The sequence below is a fragment of the Phyllostomus hastatus genome, unplaced genomic scaffold (genome assembly GCF_019186645.2).
Source record: "Phyllostomus hastatus isolate PE091 unplaced genomic scaffold, TTU_PhHast_1.1 phas_scaffold_93, whole genome shotgun sequence".
Taxonomy (NCBI): Eukaryota; Metazoa; Chordata; class Mammalia; order Chiroptera; family Phyllostomidae; genus Phyllostomus; species Phyllostomus hastatus.
The window spans coordinates 202,942-221,012 of NW_025334042.1; the positions used below are offsets into that span (position 1 = coordinate 202,942).

General features: G+C 34.8%; 1 protein-coding gene across 9 annotated transcripts in view; it reads left to right on the plus strand.

Moving 5' to 3' along the window:
• The window catches only part of OSBPL8 (oxysterol binding protein like 8), a 179,952-nt gene that overhangs the window by 43,829 nt on the left and 118,052 nt on the right, over positions 1-18,071 (plus strand). For 4 of the 9 annotated variants that reach the window (XM_045829129.1, XM_045829133.1, XM_045829132.1 and 1 more), the window contains one exon: positions 17,244-17,282. The exons of 3 other annotated variants lie outside the window; for them this stretch is intronic. In XM_045829129.1, coding sequence (XP_045685085.1) covers positions 17,244-17,282 — 39 coding nt within the window. Of the gene's footprint in view, positions 1-1,350; positions 1,476-17,243; positions 17,283-18,071 lie in introns of those variants that run through there. 2 more of the 9 variants (XM_045829131.1, XM_045829136.1) reach the window with 1 other exon arrangement.

Here is an 18,071-nt window from a genome sequence, read left to right on the forward strand (position 1 = left end):
AATAAGTAGGAATAGTGGTTAATTATACCTTATGCAATAAGGGAAAAGTAAAACCCATCAGCAGGACAGATTAAATGATGATTTGTCATTGTACAAAGAAATTTTCTCCCATGATAATTTAGTTTTAAATTCTGTTGTATTGTTGCGCGTGGGTCACCGGCCAGCAGTGACCACGGAACGCTGTGGATGGCTCGACGATAAACACGCGAGAAATAACAACATGCACAGAGACAGACTAGTTTCTGTGGGGAAGTAGGGACGGAATGGCCACCCCCCTAGTGGGGAGCGCGCTGATTTACCGTCCATACCTGCTTTTATTGGGCTCATTTTGCATAATAATTCAGGTAAAGTACAGTACTCATTAGGGGGAAGTAAGGAACCATAGAAAACAAAGAACTCTGCCAGTCTATTGAGTTGGGGTCAAAGAGCTGTAAGACTGAGGAACAAAATAACTTCCTCCTAAGACCCTTCTCATTCAACTGAGAGCATTCTAAACAAAGAAGGTTTCACAGTAATTTACATTGTTCTTTCTTAGGCCTGATCACCCTGGGGAATCCGCGCTTCTCAGTACAGAGCTGCACCACCCTGTCATTGTTTCAGGCTTAGGTGGAGCAAGGGAACTAAGACAACCGAGAGATAAGGAGATTTTCTCCCAGATGCTGAGAACTCAGGCTATGTCAGAGCCAAGGAGCGAGGGTCCATCACCCCCTTTTGCTGCAGCCCCCCAAGTCCTTCTTTTGGGGGGGCCTCCCAAAGTGATCGTGCCTGTCTTGGGTCGTTCCCCCCGTGGGGAATCTTACCTGTCTTTGGCTAACCGACCAAGCTTTTGGGAGTTCAGTTATGAATAAAGCAGCAGAAGCAGCATTCCTGCCAGGAAGATAAGCTTTTGTCTCCTTGCCAGCTTACAGTTCCAAGGGCGTTCCCTTAGCCTTAGCTAGGCGGGGGTTTCAGCCTCTGATACCAGTCAGGGCGGTTCCCAACATTGTATTTTGAGAGATTCCATTAAATAATTGATTTATATATTCTTTATTAGGAATGTTTCCGTTAATCTAAAGTAGGGGTGCTAACCGTAAAATGTCAGCTGGTAGCTCTATTATGATTGTTAGGTGAAAAATTCTTGAAGAATTTTGTATTGTTGGAATAATGTGGAGGCCAACTTTTCTATCCTTCACATTGCTATGAAATTCGGAGTCACTATTACACTGAGTTGTTTGTAAATTTTAACTTAGTGAATGTCCTTTGTACAGGCCCAGATGCAGAAAGAGTGTAATGATTGACAGCAAATGCAGTTTTGCTTATCTGTATTAACCTGGTCTCAACCTTTCTTGAATTTCTGGTTCAAACTTGTTTTAGTTTCTTAAATGGTCAAAATAAAAGTTAAACTTCCACATGATAGCTAACGTTAATAAAGAATAAAATGAGCATGGAGTGTGATTTATGAAGGTTATTGTCATGGTTAAAATGGAAAACTGCTGGTAAGTTATTTTCACTGTAATTTCACATAAAAAAGGTTAAAAGTAAAGTTTTGTCTTAGAATATGTGTTTATTTTTCCATAAATAGCATCTTTTTTAAAGCTCATAGATTTTAACTTCTTTTAGTTGAAATATTTTAAAACTCTTAGTGATAATAAAAACACTAGTAATAGTAATTGCTATATTCTAAGTCAATACTTTGTTGGACTATCCTCATAACAGCCATTAAAGGTAGATATTTGTGTATCCTCATTTATATAGATAGGGAAATAGGCTCAGAGGGGTTTATCATCTCTTAAGAACTTACAGCTTATGTAGTGCAACTGTCTTTTCTGACCAAGGTATCGACTATGTACCTGTCTTTCTGAATAGAAGTGCTTAAAATTTACTGTTACCTTTTAAAATAAATATCCAAGTGCATAGCATTAAATTCTATACCAGAATACTGGAACTGTATTAATAAAGTTTTCCTAAATTCTGTTGATATTGAGAAGTTGGAGCAAGTTATTTAAAAAGCAGTAAGAGCAGTTTTTTTCTACTTGTTCATTAAGTTTCTTCTGTGATATATTCTGGCTTATTTTTGAGAGAATACTATAATTTCAATATGAAGAATTGAAATACTCTATATTTGAACTAATCTTTGAGGTCTATTTTTGAGTTACTTATTTATGAAATACCACCTCTGAACTACATGGCCTAAACTAGTTACTCTTTAGATTTAGGAAAAGTGGGCTAAGAACATGGGCTCTATAGACATTTAGCTATGTGTTAAAATCTGAGCTCTGTTGCTTAGTTGTATAACCTGGGCAATTAATTAAGTTCTCCAGGTTTCTAGTTTCCTCATTTATTAAATAAAATAATAGTAATATCAAGTTGTTCAAATTGTTTTGAATTTTGAGATAATATATTATATATAAAGTGCCTATTATAAACCTGGGCACATTGTAAATGTTCAATAAATAAAATCTACTGTTATTGTTAATATAAGTATTAATATTAAGACTTCTCTTCAAAAAGATAAATAATTAGAAAGCAGGAGAGGCAATAAACCACAGTGAAAAAAGCCCTATGCCATTCGGTTATTTTGGCTTTACACTTTCTCTGATTCTCAGTTTTTCTGCGTAAAATATTGAGGCAAATATTCTATTTCAATAAAAAATATATAAGCCAGAATACTCACCCTGCATCTTGATAGGGACAGTATGATCCAGTGAAACAAGCAGGTTCTTTGAAAATAAAAAGCAGCATGTCAGTATGAGGTGGCAGTGTTTTAAAAAAATCTGATTGCATGTACTAGTTTTAAAAATATCATTAGTAAACTTCTTTTTTTGAATATATCCTTTGTGCTAAGTACTGTGACAGGTAATGCTGAGAGATACACAATGTAGTCATTTTGAATCATGTTAATTTTGGGGAAGACTAGATAGTGGGACAGATAGATAAGGCAGTAACAGCATTTACTAAGTGTTAAGTGAGGGACATAAACAAAGCATAGCTCACGAATTGGGAAAAGTGGGCCATTGCTGTGCACTGGCATAGTTAGAGAAGCTTTCTTAAGACAACAGAAACAGTAATATGGATCATAGGATTGAAAAAGAGCATTCTAGGAAGGGAGAATAGCAGGAGGCAAGGCTAAATTGGGAACTGATTGCCCATGGTTTATTCAGGGAAAAATGAGTAGAAAATTTGACTAAGGTAGATTAGAAGGGAGTGGTGTTCACAGAAATAATGACCAATGTGGCAGGTAGAGACCAAATTTATGGAAAGCTTAGAGTGCCAGACTAGGAGTTTTGAGCTTAGTTCAGTAGGCAATGGTATAACCATCAAATATTTTTATGTAGTTGGATGGGGAGCTGTAGAGAATGAAGCAGTATATAAAATGATTTGGAGGAGAGATAAAGTCATTTATTAATTAAGATACTATTACCGTAGTTTTGGTGTGGAATTGTGAAAGTTTGGACTCAGTCTGAATTTAGTGTCCATTTAATTTTCTCTTCCACCTGAGATTACTCTATTTTTTAAACAATTTATTTGTTCATTCATTATTCCAGTTGACTGTAGTTCTATTTTTGTGGTAGTGTTGTTAGTCTTAGGTGGTAAATATTGAAAAATGTGGATTGACTTTCTCTATATGTGGTAGTAAATACACTTTAGAACACAAGTTTACATTTAATATGTCTTAAAACATTTTGTAAAAGTCCAGAATTTATATAACTTTAGAAATAAACCAGTAAGAATACTTAAAATATAGGATTCAAATTTCTATTAAATAATTGAGGTAGATTAAACTGAAATATCCTTTCAGATGGAAAAAATTGAATATGTACCTTACCTTAAGGAAAATCACAATGTCTTTTAAAATCTTTCTTGAGATTGCAGTTTAAATTGGGTACTTGTAATCAAAGGCTTTCTGAAGTGGAAGGAACTGCAAAGATGATTTAGTTCAGTAATTCTCAAAATGTAGTAAATCATTGTCTTCCTCATGGGCCTAGAAGATAATCCAGCTTTCTGAAACTTTGATTTTTACATGCTTACTAAGATGTTTCATAATTACTGTGATTTGGTGCTCATAAAGTAAAATTGGTATGAGTTTATTGAGGAATAATCATAGTCTAAGAAGTGTGACTAATATATAACATTTGGTAATATTATATAGCTGTATATGGGCATGAAAATTAATGGAATTGCCTTTGGGGATAACATGAAGTATTATTTTGAGTGGGTCACAGTTTTTAAATGCTGCTATTTTTGTTATAAATACTGTTAATTTAGCTTCATCATTATCATTATTGATTTAGTATATTATATATTGTTACTCATAGCATATTTGTAATGACATTATTTTTGGTGTACAGTTTTCTAATAACTGGCCAGTAAGAGATGTATGCATTAAATCAATTATGTTATCCGTATACCAATTACCAGTCTTCCCAAAGTATTACTGTACAATGGGAATGAATGCAAAAGAGCTGTGAAGTCTCTTGTCTCATCTATAATAAATGGGTCTTAGTCAAAGTTTGAGGATTACCAAATCTGGTGCATATTCTCATCTAGTATTTGAATGTTTTTTGAGACCTGCCTGCTTAAGTGTTTGGCTAATTTTAAATACTTCAGGATTGCCTCAATAGAGGCCTGTTTGCTCTTCTTCCTGTTTAACAACGATTACGCTACCAGCAGAGCCTTTGCAAACCTCTCAGTCCTGTGGCTACTTTTCCTCTTTAGGTTTTGTGGGAAATTTAGAGATTATTTAGCTAGATGATCTGCCTAATGTAAGAATTCCACCTACAGTATTTTCTTACAGCTGGTTGTCCATGCTTGGCATGAACACATGTACTTGTAGGTAACTCAGTGTCTCAAAAGGCAGATAAAATCATTATACTTGAACTGAAAGAGGTTTCTTTGTTAAATTTTACTGTTGGTCATTGTGCTAATTTCCTACTGCTGCTGTAACACGTTAGCACAAATTCAGTGGTTAATACAACACAAATTTATTATCCGTCATTTCTAGGTATCAGAAGCAGCCTGGTGGCTCTGAGGGAAAGAGAGATGTCGTTACCTTGCTTTTATCAGTGTCTAGAGGTTACACTCACTCATTGGCTTGTGGTCCCTGCTTCACATTACTTAAACTACTGGCTTTTGTCATCACAACTCCTACTACTCACTTTGACTGTATTGCCTACCTCTTAAAAGGGCCCTTGTGATTTGTTGGGCTTGCTCAGATAATCCAAGATAACTGCCCTATCCCAAGATCCTCCACTTTAATCACATCTGCAGAGTCCCTTGTATCATGTAAGATAACATTCATAGGTCAAGGGATTAGGATGTGGATATCTTTGGAAGGCTATTCTGCTGGTTACCATTGCAGTACTAACCCCTTGTGCTTTGCAGTGTAGTGAAATGGGTCCTGTTGCTAGATAATCTAAAATCTTTGATCTGGTGGAGCATCTCACCTGGAGAGTTTCCGGTTAGAAATGGGGTCCTAAATTATATAATTCCTAGCTTGCAGAGATCTTGTTATATAAAGTAATTCAATAACTAAAAACTTTAGTCACCAATTTATTACCTACTTACTCATTTTCTCTTATATTGAAACAGCTTCATTTTCCCAGTAGTTACATGCTACAACAATTTATATTAATCACACATTCAAGAATGTTAATAGAAGTTATCTTTTCTTAAACTTTTTATTATGAAAATTTTCAAGTATATTCCAAAAGGATGAACTCATATAACGAATCTTCATGTACCCATCACCCATCTTTAACAATTATCAACCTGGGTCAGTCTTGTTTCATTTATATGCCCATCCTTCCACTCCATTATTTTTGAACCAGTCCCTTGTAAATCATTTCATTCATTAGTATTTCAGTATACATCTCTAAAATATAAACTTTTCTTAACCACAAATACCATTATTATCCTAAAAATTTAGTATCCTTTAGTATAATTAAACAACTAATCAGTGCTTAAACTTCCCAGATGGCTTCACAAATTTTTTAAAAGTCTTTATGTTCAATGTGGTTGATGAGTTACTTAAGTCTTTTATGATCTTTTAAGTCTCCTATCCATCTGTCAATAATTTTTAATTTTTAAAAAATATTCTATTTATTTATTTTTAGAGAGAGGGGAAGGGAGGGGGAGAAACATCTATCAGTTGCCTCTTGCACACCACCAGCCGGGGACCTGGCCTGCAAACCAGGGCAATAATTTTCAATTTTTTTTAAGATTTTATTTATTTATTTTTAGAGAGGGAAGGGAGGGAGAAAGGGAGAGAGAGAGAAACATCAATGTGTGGTTGCTGGGGGTCATGGCCTGCAACCCAGGCATGTACCCTGACTGGGAATCGAACCTGTAACACTTTGGTTTGCAGCCTGTGCTCAATCCACTGAGCTACGCCAGCCAGAGCCAATTTCCAATTTTTTAATTTTTCTTTTCAGTATGTTGAAGAAATAAAGTAGTTTGTCCTAGAGTTTTTCACAATCTGGATTTTTCCTGTGGTGATTGTTTAATGTGTTCTTCAGTCACTTATATTTCTTATAAATTGTTTATTAGAGTTAGAGGCTTGCTCATATTCAGGTCCAACTTCATTGATGGTGTTGTTTATTACCATGAAGAGGCATACAATTAGTCTGTCTGTCTATTTGTGATAATAGCAACCATTGATTAACATTGCCTAGATCTATTAATTCTCAAGGGGTATCAAATAATACCCTAACTGGCTTAGATAAATGGGAGCTGGAGGGAATGATTGGCTGGCCTCTACCTTAAAGCAAACCAACCAACCTACATTTTTTTAGGTGTTTATCTTTCTGCCATTTTACAACTTTATTGAACCTTTTACTAAAGGGAGACATTTACAAAAAGGGTAAAAGAATTTGATAGGTATGTTTTATATTAACTTCTGAAAGTTACAAGTTAATGGTATTTCAATATTTGTAATGTTTGAACTACCCAAGTGGGAAATATTTCTCAGTATTCTCATGATTAGTCTGGGCTTATAGGGTACCTAAATTCTATCTTATATTGTCATTTTTTGGACTTATTAGAAGTTGTTTTTGTTCTTAGTAGAGGCTTGAATAAGGTGAAAAAAATTACTGATATATTATGGGACTCTTTAATAAGTTTTGAGAACTGGGTTGGAGAAAGAGTTAGTTGTTGTTTTATTTAATATTTTACTTATTTGTTTTCAGAGAGAGAGGAAGGGAGAGAGAGAGGAACATTAATGTGTGGTTGCTTCTTGCGTCCCCTACTGGGGACCTGGCCTGCAACCCAGGCATGTGCCCTGACTGGGGATTGAACTGGCAACTCCTTGGTTCGCAATCCACTGAGCCACACCAGCCAGGGCAAGAGTTAGTTTCTAAAAAGTAAAATATCTAGCCAGTCATCTCTACACAGTATAACAGCAGAATTGCAAGCCAGAAATCTTTTCTGTTTCCATTATGCTTGGAGATCTTCTCAAATTCTGTTCCCAGGACTATGGAACTCCTCAAGCGCCCTTCATAGAATCCATGAGGTCAAAATTACTTTGGTAGTAATATGATGGCATTTGATATTAGTTGCCTTTTTTTCTCATTCTCTCATGAGTGTATACTGTACTTTTTCAGAGACTATATGAAGTGTGATATCATTTTTCTGAATAATGGAGTGTGTACTTGTGTATTCTTGTTTTTATTATAATGAATTTAATTTTTTAGAATACTTTTAGTCTTACAGTAAGCTTACAGTAAGTTCAAATACATTGTTGATAGGTTCTGTCACTTTAAACAAAATGACAAAATGACAGTATTACCATAGGCTAACTAATACAAAAAAGAATTAAGTTCCTGTGGCAGCTTATCAACATATAATGTTGAACCAACCACATTATTCCAAGACCTGCTGTACAGAAAAATTGTGAACATAGTTACACAGTTGCTGAATACCTTGTCCCCAGGTTTTGCATTTATTAGCACATTAGTATCCTATATTTGATATAATTAATGAATCCATATTGATACATTATTAACTGAAGTTTATACTTGATTCAGATGTCTTAGTTATTGCTTAATATTCTTTTTCTGTTCTAGTATCCCATCTAGGATAGCACATTGCATTTAGTTGGCATGCTTCCTTAAGGTCCTCTTGGCTGTGCTAGTTTTTCAGACTCTGCTTGTCTTCTGATGACCTTGATGGTGATGAGCAGTAGTGATCTGATATTTTGCCCAATGTTCCTCAGTTGGGATTTGTTTGATGCTTTTCTCATGATTAAACTGGACTTACAGGTTTTTTGGAGGAATCCACAAAGGTAAATGCCATTTTATCACATTATCAAGGGTATACTGAGGTCCATCTGGAAAAAGTCCAGCTATTGTTAATATAACAAGAATGGTTTGTGCGACATCTATGTAACCTGGAAGCCAAGGAGAGTGGACTGGATTGCACATGAGTGAACAATGATGACTTCACTATACTAGTCAGTGTGGGTGGTAGACATTGTTGAGTGAGCATGTATACTATGTGGCTGTCACATTCAAAGTGACTGAGTAGAGCAACAAATCTTCATATTTTGCTGTTAAGCTTGAACATTCCTCTGCGGAAACTATTCGGATGATTAAGAAGGCTACAGCTTTGGGCACCTGGTGATTGGCAGCTCATCAGAACAATGCGCCCACTAATGCATCACATCTCTGCAGAGTTCTTTGGCGAAACATCAGATCATGCAGATAACTCAGCCCCACTACAGCCCAGATTTGGCACCCTGCAACATCTGGCTTTCCCCAAAATTAAAATCACCTTTGAAAGGGATGATATTTCAGACATTGATGAGATTCACAAGAATATGATGGGACTGCTGATGGTGATTGGGAGAACTGTGTGAGATCCCAAGGTGCCTACTTTATAGGGGACTGAAGTGTCATTGTCTTGTGTTCAGTGTTTCTTGTATCTTGTATCTTCTTCAATAAATGTCTCTAGTTTTCATATTACATGCCTGGATACCTTCTGGACAGGCCTGGTATACTATCAACATGACTTACCACCATTGATGTTGACCTTTATCACCTAGTTGAGATAATGAATTTCTCACTTTTAAATTCTAATGCAGCAAATCTCAATAGACACAATCCACACAAACAACATATTTTCAGGGTGTTAGTAGGAACATAGTTTAGTGGGAATATAGTGTTAGTGTTAGTTTGCAATATAGTGTTAGTAAAGGAATCTAGAGACCCAAAAGTTTGAGAATTGTTTGTTTAAACCTTCAGCAACTAACATTTAAGGAAAAATAATTGAAAGCTACCTGATAAGAGGAGACCCAGAAGGTGATGAGGGAGGGGGTGTGAAATGAGGGAGTGATGACCAAAATAAAATTTGCCTATTTCATAATTTTACCTACTGTTAAAACATGATCTGTACCTTCAAGGAGTTTTGTTTTTTGTTTTGTTTTGTTTCTTTTTTCATGTTGACATTTGACAGGTATCTGTTGCATGCCAACTTACTTTGTTTTTATTAGGTTTAAATATTTTGTCTGATTTATATCATATACAAGTAATTGTTTTTCTTTCTTTTTAATTTATATGCAGCTGAGCCTGTGGTTTTGTGTGTGTATACTTATAGGTGAGAGTTGGTAGAGTCTACACATTTTCATATTTTTTTCAGAAATTTACCCATTTTGTATAGGTTTTAAATTTATTTAATATTATTTTAAAAATCTATCATATCTTCTTTGGGGGTCTTCTATTCTGTGAATGTGGCATTTTTGCTTCTATCTTCTATCTCATTTTTTTCACCTTTTTCTTTCCTTATACTTTGTTGTTGAATTCCTTTATTACTGTTTCAGCTCACTTATTATTGTATCTTTTTTCTGTTCAAACCTCCTGTATACTTTATTTTACCATAATATTTTTATACCCAGTATTTCTAGCTATTTTTTGGTGATTGCTTGGTTATGCTTTTTTTATAAAAAAATATTCTCCCATATCTTTTGAATATATTTATTATGGTTATTTTAAGGTTTTTAAAATAAGTTTGGTTCACTAATTTTTGTTCCTTCTACTGAGATTTTACAAGTTGTTTGCTCTAACAACACTTGGTCTCTTTAGAACATTAATTATTTGTTTGTGAGGTTATACTTTCTTGGAAAAAATATTCTCTTGGGAATATTAACTGCCTTGTTTCATACTGCCCTAGATAGAAAGGTAAGGACACAGAGACACTTGTTTTCTCTAGGGCATAATACATGTGTTAGGATAGAGAATCTCTTGTTTAAATTGTTGCTTCATCATTCCTCATTTGCCTTTTCCACTCCTATGTTCTGTTTCTTATGAAACTTTTTTGTATTTGTACTATGGGCCACAGTTCTTTTCCACAAGCTGCCCCCTTAGTTGTAATCATTTAGCTGATTTGGGGGAAAGTGCAGTGCAAGGTAGTGGTCAGTGTTTTCTCTTGCACTTATATGCACACGGTGACTGCACATGTGCACAGTTTAAAAACAAAAGTCTTTAGAACTGTGTTTAATGCCTCTAGTTGGTTTTAAATTGTTTTCTGCCCTCGTGGTAAAGGCAGGATGAACAATGATCTGTCCAGGACTACAAAGAGAAAAGGGCACAGAAAGATGGCTCCCAATCCCCCTTCTTACAGCTAGCCCGCTTACTTTTCCTCCATCCATGGTACTATACTATCTTCAGCTCTAAGGTTGCTCCCTGTCCATCACTAGGCATGGGTTTAGGAAGGGTGTTAGTTATTTCACTAATGAGTAACTCAGTTCTCATTTGCAAGAGAAATCGATTACTTTCTTTTTGGCTTTGTCTTCCCTGCATTTAGAGTGGCTAAGGTGGTGGCTGAAAATGTACCAAAGATTCAAAAGAATAGTGGCCGTATTGCACAGTTCATTAATATAAGATAGATCTTTGCGTGCTCTGACATGCGCACAACTTAAAGATCAAAAGTAGAACTATTAAGATAACTAACTTAACTAACTCCCAAGTGAATAGATTATGTCATTTACCCAATAGAAAGCTATTTGTTTTGCTAAACTAGACTTCAGGAGGAAAACTGGTTTTAAAGATTTATTATTTCTTTTAATATCCATAAATGCAATCATTCAGATTTTTAAAGTAGGGATTAAAGATTTTTTCATAAGCATTATCACTTGCTGTTTCTCTTTTTTAAGACATGTAGGTGCATTTTATAAGCAGAATATAATGAAATCCAAGAGTCCCACAGCTCTACATTTAACTCTTAATTAAAATTATGTGCATTAAGAATCTTAAAATAAATTTATTCCTACTTTTTAAAAAAATGGGAGTCCCATAAACCCAAGAAAGTGGTTTTATGGAAAGGATTTGGATTTTAGCATGTTGGAAATACATAAAGATAAATTTGATTAAAAGTTAGAGAAGTCTTCACGAAACCAATTATTTAGTGAGGATAAAACAATGAAGGATTTTTATTTAGACTTCACATCACCTTAGTAGGTTTTCATTAGCTTATCATTTCAGAAGCCACCTTAAACTGAGTATAGTACAAGTATCAGCAATGGAACAAGAAAGAGCTTGGGGGCGGGAATGAATTTTTATGTATGTGTGTATAGTTATATGAATTTATATTAATGTATCGGTATACACAGATGCACACATACACATCAACTTTAATTTTGGTCAAACATTTATTGAGTTTAGCAAGCTACCCTACCTTCATTGAATATACTTGGTTTCTTACATTATGTTCAGAGCAGGTTTTAGGTTTCACAGGCAATATTGTTTGCTGCCTTAGGGGAATTAGTAGAAAATAAGCCTAGAGGAAATGAGTAACAACTAACATTTATTAAATTTCTATTATGTACCAGGGGCTATTCCAAGTACTTTGCATGTAGACTCATGTAATCTTCACATAACCCTACGAGATAGTATTATTAACCCCCCTTTAATAGAGAGAAAACAGAGATAAGTAAATTGCTTAAGGTCACATGACTAGTAAGTGGCAAACTGGGATACATTTTGTCTCTAAAGGCCAAGCTTCAATCATTTTTCTATACTGCACCTCACCTATGTTAGAATCAGATTACACAAATTTTACAGTCTGGGGGTTTTTTCTTAAGATCTTAAAGTATGTCAAACCATTGATTTATTTTTATTTTTATTTTTTTTAGCAGAGAAATAACCTGTTCAGAGTTGTAGGTTTGGAAAATTATCCTGGCAGAATTATGGAATATTGTAGGGGGGAACCAACTGAATATTAGAGTTGTCTGAGGTGTTTTGAAAAATTTCAGTGCTCAGGCTACAGTACTCTATTAACAAATTGAATTAGAATCTTAGAGGCTGAGACGCAGATATCAGTACTTTTTAAAGTCTCCTGGGTGATGTACATATGGAACTGAGGTTGAGAACTGTAGAAATAAAGAAAGTTAGCCCAGGGAACAAGTTAGCATGCAGTTGTATTATCTAGGTAAAAGGTAGTTTAAGCCTGTAGGGTAGTAGTAGTACCAGACTAGAAAATATGTCTCTTCTGGATTTTGCTTTTTTCCCTAGATTTCTAGAATCTGCACGTTCCATGTTTGGGTTCCTATATTTGTGTGAGAGAGAAAAAAAATTTTTGCATACATATTGTGAGTCCTGACCTTGGCTTGATGTCTCCTACACTTTCTCATTAGTCCTTTCCATAATAATGTGAAGTATATAATATATATTATTCTGTTTTTAGAAATGAAGAAACTGAGGTTCTGAAGAGGTTAGTAATTTACCAAAGATCACATAGCTAGTCAGTGGGCTATGTTAGGATTTCAATGCAGATGCTCTAATTCTCTTATTCTTGTCATTGACTATAAAGGCTAATGTGTTTCTATTACAAACTAATCTATATTATACCTAGTTTTTAAAGCATCCTTAAGGTGTTTTATATGCATTAACTAATATATAATCTGAAAATATGTAATACATGGTTTATTTTATTTAACCCTCATTCAGTTTGAAACTAATTTTGACTTTTCTCTCAGGGTGAATATTTTGTCATTTAGGCACCAAGTGTTGCTGAGGTGTGAAGAACAGTTGCTAACTGAATTTTTATGTGTGGTAGATATTATGAGTCTTGGAGGTTGATGTTTCCATACTATTTTTAGCAGTCTTGTCTGTGGCTTGTTACTGAACAACATAATATGTAATCAGCCATATGTTAGAATGAAAATATAGAAGGAAGGTATTTATATGCAGTTCTTTTAAGTTGTCTTTCAATTACAGGTGACATTCAATATTATATTAGTTTCAGATATACAGTGTAGTGGTTACACATTTATATAATGTATGAAGTGATACCCAGATAGTCTAGCACCTGCCTGGTACCATACATAGTTATTACAATAGTTATTACCAAATATTTCCTAGTACTGGGAAATGTACTAGGAAATGTACATGCTGTACTAGTCCTTATGTCTTAATTCAGATCCTGGTCATGACGTAGGCTAATTCATCTGTGTGAAGAATTGGCTAAAATGAAATTCCAAGTTTGATTTTCAGGCTGAAAATCAAAATTATTTAAACAGGTCATAAGAGTATGCATTACATATGGAAATATTTATATGCATGAGCTATCTCATATAACCAGTTTCACACTTAACCTAGCACGATTGAGATGATAACATGGTTTCTTTTGTGCCATTAATTTGTAACCTTTTTGAGTAACTATGAATGGTTAGATCAGATATAGAGGAGAATGTTAATAAAGTCAAAGGCCAAGGTTATGAGTTTAATTTTTTTAGTAGATAATCATTTATTTTCTGATTTCATAACCACATACTTCACTGGTAGTCTCATTAGATGCATGACATTAGTTACAATTGACATTGATTGATTTTGAAATTTTCTTGTATATGAAGACCTGGATGAAGGAGGTTGATGTAACCTTGGCAAGAGATCACCACTATTGGACAAATGTAACTTAATGTTCCATTACTAAAAACTGATGGTGAATCTGTAACAATATTATATGTAAAGAACAGAATTATTTAAGAGAAAGGATGGGAGAATTACTAAAAATGGAATTTGGGCAGATGACGGCCAAGACTGATAGTTGAAGAAAATATGAATATGCTTTAAGCACAACTAAGGATATTCTTAGCATTGAGGTACTTCTCTGGGTTGAATTTTGAATATAACAGAATTTTAGGGCAGATCTCATGAACAAATAAGATAATTAAATTCAAGATCTTTATGCAGATTTGCCCAAGGAATATTGTACAGTTAGGCTTAGATCAGATTTCATGATTGTAGTCCATATTAGTTCTTTGTGTCTCTATATTAAGTGTGCAGAATGGTAAGTTTTGTAAAATATGAAGATGAGCAAGACTTGTTTTTGGCATAAGAGAATTTAAACTAATTCATTTAGTACACAGAGGAACTTAGCAAACTACATGTTTACAATAATGATTAAGCCTTTTTTTCATTTATACATTTTTCATTCACTTAGTATTTGTTGAGTGTCTACCATGTGTTTACCACATATAGTTTTAAGCGATACAAGAGAGAACAAAATAGATGAAGTTTCTGCTCCAGTAGAACTAACATTCTAGTGGACAAGGACCAAACCCCCCCCCCCATAATTATATGCTGTATTATGTGATGATTGTTGTGATGAAAAATAAAGTAGGGTGAGAATAAAGAGTACTGTCAAAGGGGGATGGGTGTTGCTGTTTTTTAGGAATATCATGGAAGTCTTCTGATGAAGTGATTTTTTAACAGAACCCTGAAGGTAGTTTTCTAGGCAGAGATAAGAGCCATGTGTGGTCCTTGCAGATCTGTGAGGCAGACTGGTGTTTAGGCTATAAGTTTTGAGGTTTGGGGGAAAGGTGAGTGAATGGTCTTTCCACTTCCTTAGTCTCAGGAAGACAGAGATGCAGGGTCAGCGCCCTTAGAAATATACGGAGCTATGTGGACTCTTCCCTGTAGTTCTGCCTGATAGAAGGATGCAGTGACAAGCAGATGGAGTATCTCTTTGTTGGGCCTGGTGAAGATGTAGTATCCCTTTGTTATACTTGACTTGGGAAGTCAGAAAAGCCCTTAGCTAGGATGTGATATCTGATCTGGGGTAAAAAGAATGAGTGCACCAGGAGGGTGATGGGGATGGACTAAGGGGTTAGAGCTCAGAAGAGGTGGGAAATAAATTCCCACCTGGGTAATTGTCATTGAATAGAGCCCATTTAAAAATCAAGTCAATGGAATCATCTAGGGAAAGCATGTTGAAGGAGGACAAAAGGGATTCTAGAATGCAGCCTTTGGGAATAACTATCTTAAGGGGGCCAGAAAGGGAAGGGAGTTAAGCAGAGAGAGGGAAGAAGAGAATGGAGAGAAAATGGCTGGGAAATTAAGGGAAGAGTTTGAGAAAAAGGTTGGTCTTCAGTGGCAAATGCTAGATAGCAAATGCCCAGTTAAGTTGAACTGGGGAAGGATCAGATTGTACTAGGCCTGATATGTACAAAAAGGGTAGTCACTTATGACTAATTTACATTTAAAGTAATTAAATTAAGTGTTGAATTCCTCAGTCTTATTAGCTACGTTTCAGCAGTTTAATACCCATGTGTAGCTAGTAGCTAGCCTATTGATTAGCACAGGTATAGAATATTTCCATCATTGCAGAATGTTGTATTTGACAGTACTGTACTAGACAATTATAATATTAGGGAAAAGTTAAATAACAGTTTAATTTTTTTAATGGTAACAGAAAATACTGTAAGATAGTGAACTATACATTGTCAAAAAACTGATAGTAGAAGATCAGAGTTAGGGAAAGATAACTTAAGCTTGAAGTTTGGTCACAGAATTGGCAGTTTGATTTGAGCCTTCAGGGTCAGTGAACTTTTGAGCTACTGAGCAGGGAAGCAGAAAGAAAGTAGGTACAGAACTGCAGATTGCTCTGAGCAATCAATTTTACTAGACTGAATTTGGATAAATGGAGCTTTGGAGTTGTGAGACTATGTCATAGGAAATCAAAACATTTCCATGGTATGGATAATTGAGCCAAAATTGTAGAAGGTTTAAATACATTTCAAGAGCTTATTTTGTAAAGAATTGGTGCTATCGAATGTTTTTACGTGGAGGAGCAACATAGCTAAAGTGATAGCTGGTAAATTAATCATTCCCTTATCGGTCCTTTCTTGGTCTTTGTTATCTATTGTATTACTTAGCAATTTTGCTTGATGTCTATATATTTGCTTGATGTCTATATATTTGCTTAGCAATTTTGCTTGATGTCTATATATTTGCTTTTTAAAAATCTATTAATTAGACCTCATTTAAAAAATAAATAAAAATAAAAAATCTGTAAAGTAAATTCTGGAAAGTTGTAAGGTTTAATAACTGTATTCTCAGAGGAGAAAGTACACCGCAGAGAAGTTAAATTACTTGCTAACGATGGGGCTAGCTTCAAGAATGAGTAATTTGGGTAGACTAGAGATAACTTATCTCAACATCAAATAAGTTACTGTACAATACATACAAATTTCAATATACAGTGATTTTCCTGGCAGTAAGAACCATGTCTTTATCATGTTTTTAAATTCTAGTGTCTAACATAGTAAATGAATGAGTGAGGCAAGAGTGAACACAGGGATATTTATTGAAAGGGAGATAGATGCAAAAGTTGACAAATGAGGTAATGTAGGTCTGGCCTACATGGTATTAACAGGAATTGAAGGAAAGGATCGTGAGAAAGACGTTGTCTAGGTAAAAATCATCAGAATTTAATGACTTGATCGGATGTTGGGGGAAAAGAGTTTCAGATGATTCAAGGGGTTAGGTCTGAGTGATTTAAAGGAAGATGGTACCATTGGAAAATTAGGCAAGTTGGCATGGAAACTTGATTCTGAGGGAAACCACTGAGTGCTATTTTTTACATAAAGGTATTTTATAAAACAAGTTTAAAGCCCTTCCTTTGTTAATAGAATTTTAGAACAAAGAAGTTAATTTGCAATAATGCCCAAACATATAGGTAGCAGTGCTTTGGAATGAAGTTTTTGAATGAATCCAGGCCTGAAGAAAAAAACTAGGTCTGTGAAAAAACAAAGAAGATTCCAGAAAGAACTGCACAGGTTGGAAGATTGACTATAATTTCTTGAAGCCTTGGGATTTTTTTTTTAAAAAGGATTCAGTTTCCAGTATAAACTTAATATTGTACCTTTTTTCTTTGCTACTTCTTAAAGGATTAACACACCTCTTAATTCTTTTGATAAACTGTGGGTGCCCTTTAGATTCAGATCCTGGTATATGAGATTAAATAACTCCTGAGAAAATTTGTTTCTTTTTTAGATCTTGCCATATTCAGAAGTTGCTGAAGTTCAAGAGACAGTGAGTAATATATATGGTGCTATGTTTGAAATGTTAACATTTTTATATATTTTTAGGATTTCAAATTGGATTCTTAAAACATTTTTCACTGTTTTTAATCATAAAGGATTTTGTTATAAGTAGCTAGTGTAGATTGAAAATATCCGTTTGAAACATTTTTATTTTTTCTAAAATGTAAATAGATTTAGTCTTTTTTTATAATGCATACTAATGTGGCATATTTAAACAACATAAAAAATAATAATAAGTAAAATCTTACATTATAAGGCAAACCACTGTTAATATTTTGGTGACCTCTTTCCTAAGTGTATTCATATGTGTACATCTTACATACGAAATTTTTTAAAAGTGGAGGAGGCATATTATACAAAGTATTTTTATAACCTCCTTTTAAAAGCCAATATATGTCCTGTCCAGGTGGCTTAGTTACTAGTTGGAATATCTTCCTGTATACCAAAAGGCTGTGGGTTTGATTGCTGGTCAGTGTACATACCTAGGTTGAGGGTTTGATACCCAGTAGGGACATGTATGGGAGGCAACTGATATCCCTCTATCTCTTTCTCTCTCTCTCAAATCAATTTAAAAAAAAATACATGTCCTCAGGTGAGGATTTAAAAAAAAGCCGATATAAGCCCTGGCTGGCGTAGCTCAGTGGATTGAGCGTGGGCTGCAAACCAAAGTGTCGCAGGTTCGATTCCCAGTCAGGGTACATACCTGGGTTGCAGGCCATGACCCCCAGCAACCGCACATTGATGTTTCTCTCTCTCTCTCTGTCTCCCTCCCTTCCCT